The 3,852-nt window shown below is 37.3% G+C and overlaps 1 protein-coding gene across 1 annotated transcript; it reads right to left on the bottom strand.

Moving 5' to 3' along the window:
• LOC136175309 (olfactory receptor 4A47-like) lies at nucleotides 1-930 on the bottom strand. The gene has a single exon (XM_065945642.1). It carries the CDS (start codon nucleotides 928-930, stop codon nucleotides 1-3), a length of 930 nt encoding a protein of 309 aa, XP_065801714.1.
• Nucleotides 931-3,852: the final 2,922 nt, after the last annotated feature.

Raw genomic sequence — 3,852 nt, 5'->3', positions numbered from 1 at the left:
TTATTTAATATGAGATATGATGTTTCTTCTCCAGAGTTTCTTCATAGTATTAGTCAACTCAGAATTTCTTAGACTGTAGATTAATGGGTTCAGCATGGCACTGATGATTGTATAGAACACACTCAATAATTTGTCAATGGGGAAGGTCTTAGCAGGTCTTGCGTTTATGAAAATACAAGGAACAAAGAAAGAGACAACCACAGTGATGTGAGAACCACAGGTCTGGAGGACTTTCCGCCTCCCTTCCTGACTTAGGTTCTTCAGGGAGTGCAGGATGACCCCATAGGAGACGAGTAAGACCAGAAACCCAAGACTGCAGATCAGTCCTCCATTGACCACAACTAAGACGCCAGTGACATAGGTGTCAGTACAGACGAGTTTTAATAATGGGAACATGTCACACATATAGTGATCAATGACATTGGGGCCACAGAATGGGAGCCCGTAAATAGTGCCAAGTTGAATTGCTGAGTGTAGAAAACCTCCAACCCAGGACACCACCAGCAGCGCAACACACACCCTCTGCCTCATGATCACCAGATAATGCAAGGGCTTACAGATGGCCACATAGCGGTCATAGGCCATCACCAGCAGAAGGAAGACCCCGGATCCAGCAAAAAAGTGCTCTGCAAACAGCTGGGTCATGCAAGATTCAAAGGTTATGATTTTTTCCCCGAAGAACAAGTATGAAATCAACCTGGGAGTAATAGAAGAGGAATAAGTGATATCCATAAATGATAAGCTAGCAAGAAAAAAGTACATTGGTGCGTTCAGGGTCTTACTAACGGTTATAGTCACAACAATGAGCAGGTTTCCCACCACAGTCAAAATATAGAAGAGCAAGAACATAGCAGAAAGGACTTTCTGCTCCTTTGGATTCTGAGTGAGGCCCAGGAGGACAGAGTGAGTCACACTGCTCCTTGCTTCCATTTCGTCTGTACAGAAGCTGACTTCACATCTGAGTAGCTTACCTCCAAAATGAAGGGGAAAACACTTAAAGACAGAAAAGACTTAAATGTTTGTCTTTTATTTATCCATTCATTAGAAGATATGCACGGAGCATCTATTTGTGTCCAATATGTCATGGACATTTTTATTACCAAGTTGAATAAGGCATAGTTCCCATCACTCTAGTGCTAGACACATAATGAGGAATCAGGCAATTCCAGACCCACGTAATAGATGCCATTAAATGAGTATCAATACAGGGCTAAGAGTCACAGTAGGAGTGTCTCAAACTAGAATCAGAGGAAGGCTTCCCAGTAGAAGCAATGCTGAAGCTGAGTTTTTAAAAATGCAAGAATAAAAAAGATGTAAGAGAAGCTCATGAAGAGGTGTACCATTTATAAGGTCACAAAAGTGCAATACCTGAGACCCGCTTAAGGTAGTTTACATAATCAATATGAGTAGGTCAAACAATAAGTAGAAGTTCACTGTCCTGAAGTGTCTCAAACTGCACTGACACTTCTTAGGTCTTCAGGTGGACACTTCCCTTTTCCTGACCAGTAAGCACTGCAACAATCTAAACTGAGTCCCCAGTCACTAACACTCCTCAAATTCTCAAGCGTAGATATGTGCCATGCGTGGGATTTCCCAGGCAAGAATACCAGGGTGGTTGCCATTTCCACCTCCGAAGGATCTTCCCAATCCGGGGATCTAACCCTTATTTTCTGCCTCTCCTCCACTCGCAGGCGGATACTTTACCACCAAGCTGCCTATATGCAACATTTCTAATTTTGGACATCCGATTGATTGGCATTTTAGTACTTATTGAACTTTTAAATTGTCCACACTAAACATAATGGTTTCCTGTATAAAATTTAAAGAGGTGTTCTGTATTTATCTCATTAAATGCTATCATTTTCCATGTTATTTTTCAGACAAAAAAAATTTCAGTACTGTTCTCATTTACCAATTTCATAAAATCTTAATAAATCCTATCAACTCTACTTTCAAAATATATTACAGATATGATCATACCCAACTTCTTAATTTCTTCCTGCTCCACTGAAATAGCTTTCTATCAAGTCTTTCCAAAAAATTGGAGAAAAATTTATTCTGGCCTCCAAAAATTTGGTTCTCCTGAAGCTGCCCAAATTGTCCTTTTTAATCTTATTCTGATAGCATCTCTCTTTTGCTCGAAGTTCCTGCAATATATTTCAAACATATACTCATATCTGAATATAACACATTTAATATTTACTGTAACAAGAACCACAATCCTCATTTCATAACTGAAGAAGCTAAGGCTCAGAACAACTAATTCAGTTTCCCAAGTCACATTTTTAAGTGATATACCAAGAGTTGAGTCTAAGTTTGACTTCAAAGTAATTTAATTTCTACAAAATAAATTCTCACAATTGGGAGACTGGTTCCCACTATTTACTGTTAGTTTTACCTTGTGGAGGCTTGTTCAGAATCTGAATGATGACCTTAAATTACTCATAAACACTGAAATTATTTTTCAGCCAGTTTGGCAACAGAGGGCAAAAAACTGCCTTATTACTTGAGAATATAGTTTATTTTGTTTGACTGTCTGTTCATTAACTTCATGGAGTCTTCTGATTATTCAGAAGGTTATTTTTATATGAAGTATATATTACTTTAATGGAATTCCATGGTGCACAGAGAAAAGTTTATTACCTTGGGAAATTTATCAAAATGACCAGGAAATTATATATATACATAGAAGATATTAATTAGTCATTTTGCAGGGAAATTTTTCACAAGTAACTTATTCCTGCTAATGTAAAAAAAAAAATGCATTTGACTTTTTATCCCTTTTCACTCTGTCATGTTAGCATGGACAGAGTAGTTGATTGAGATTTTGAAACAATTTCCTCACCTTTTTTAAGCCATGCCTCAAGTCTAAGAAAGGACCTTCTGAAAAATTTCTGTCAGTCACTAAGCGGGCAGCACCTTCTTCCTGTTAGGGGTGAAGATCACAAGATATTCATCCCTTCCAGCTGCAATTATCATTGAGTCTTGGAACTGGCATGTGTCCAGGACTAATTTTTGCTTAATTAATTCACTGTGGTTTTCCCCAACGTTTTAAAGGAAGTCTATATGTAAAGTTATTAATAGGCCAAATCACAAAGTTAGTGTCAGAAAGGTGCAACGTGGACAAAGAGCTCCAGAATCATGAAATGACTACAAATCAAGAATGAAATATCAGCTCAGTTGTTTAGCTTTAGTGAAATTATTTGTTATGTGTTTCCCTACCAGCCATAGCAAGATTGCTCCCTTTTACACAATATCCAATTTAATTATCTTAAATTTGCTTTTATATATGTATATAAAATATCCAAAAACACAATTGAATGTATTAAAATTTTACATATAGTAAATAATCCAATTATTAATTTTTCAAAAAGTTGACGATACCCGCATTTGACCAACAACCATGCTATAAGTGAGGATACAAGAATTAATAAAATCAGGGGGAAGTCATGTAAAACTTTCCCCTGTGTGGATCTTCTTTTGTTATAATAGAATCATATAAAAAAGAAGGAGACAATATTAAGAAAGAAATTGCTGTTTTATTTCCTGTTTAAAAGACAAGAAGTGGAGTATAGTGACAGAAAATAAGAGGGAAAATTCAACTGTGGATAAAGTAATCCAAGATGAGCTTTCTTAAGGTGATGCTCAAGCTGAGTTCGAAAGTATAGGAAGTGACTTCCATCAGAGACACTGTTACGGAAATTATACAAATGACCTTATTTATGAAACAGAGTCTGGAAAATTCCATGGACAGAGGAGTGTGGAGGGCTGCAGGCCATGGGACATGACCCAGCACACACACAACATACTCACAGACTCAGAGAATAAACTTATGCTTGTTAGGCTGGAAGA

This window comes from Muntiacus reevesi, chromosome 9 (genome assembly GCF_963930625.1).
Source record: "Muntiacus reevesi chromosome 9, mMunRee1.1, whole genome shotgun sequence".
Classification (NCBI taxonomy): Eukaryota; Metazoa; Chordata; class Mammalia; order Artiodactyla; family Cervidae; genus Muntiacus; species Muntiacus reevesi.
Note: the sequence above shows the minus strand (reverse complement) of the source record. Positions and strands in the feature narration are given on the sequence as shown.

Excerpts from the sequence above, each read along its gene's own strand:
- LOC136175309 (XM_065945642.1), bottom strand. The coding sequence starts at position 930 with ATGGAAGCAAGGAGCAGTGTGACTCACTCTGTCCTCCTGGGCCTCACT.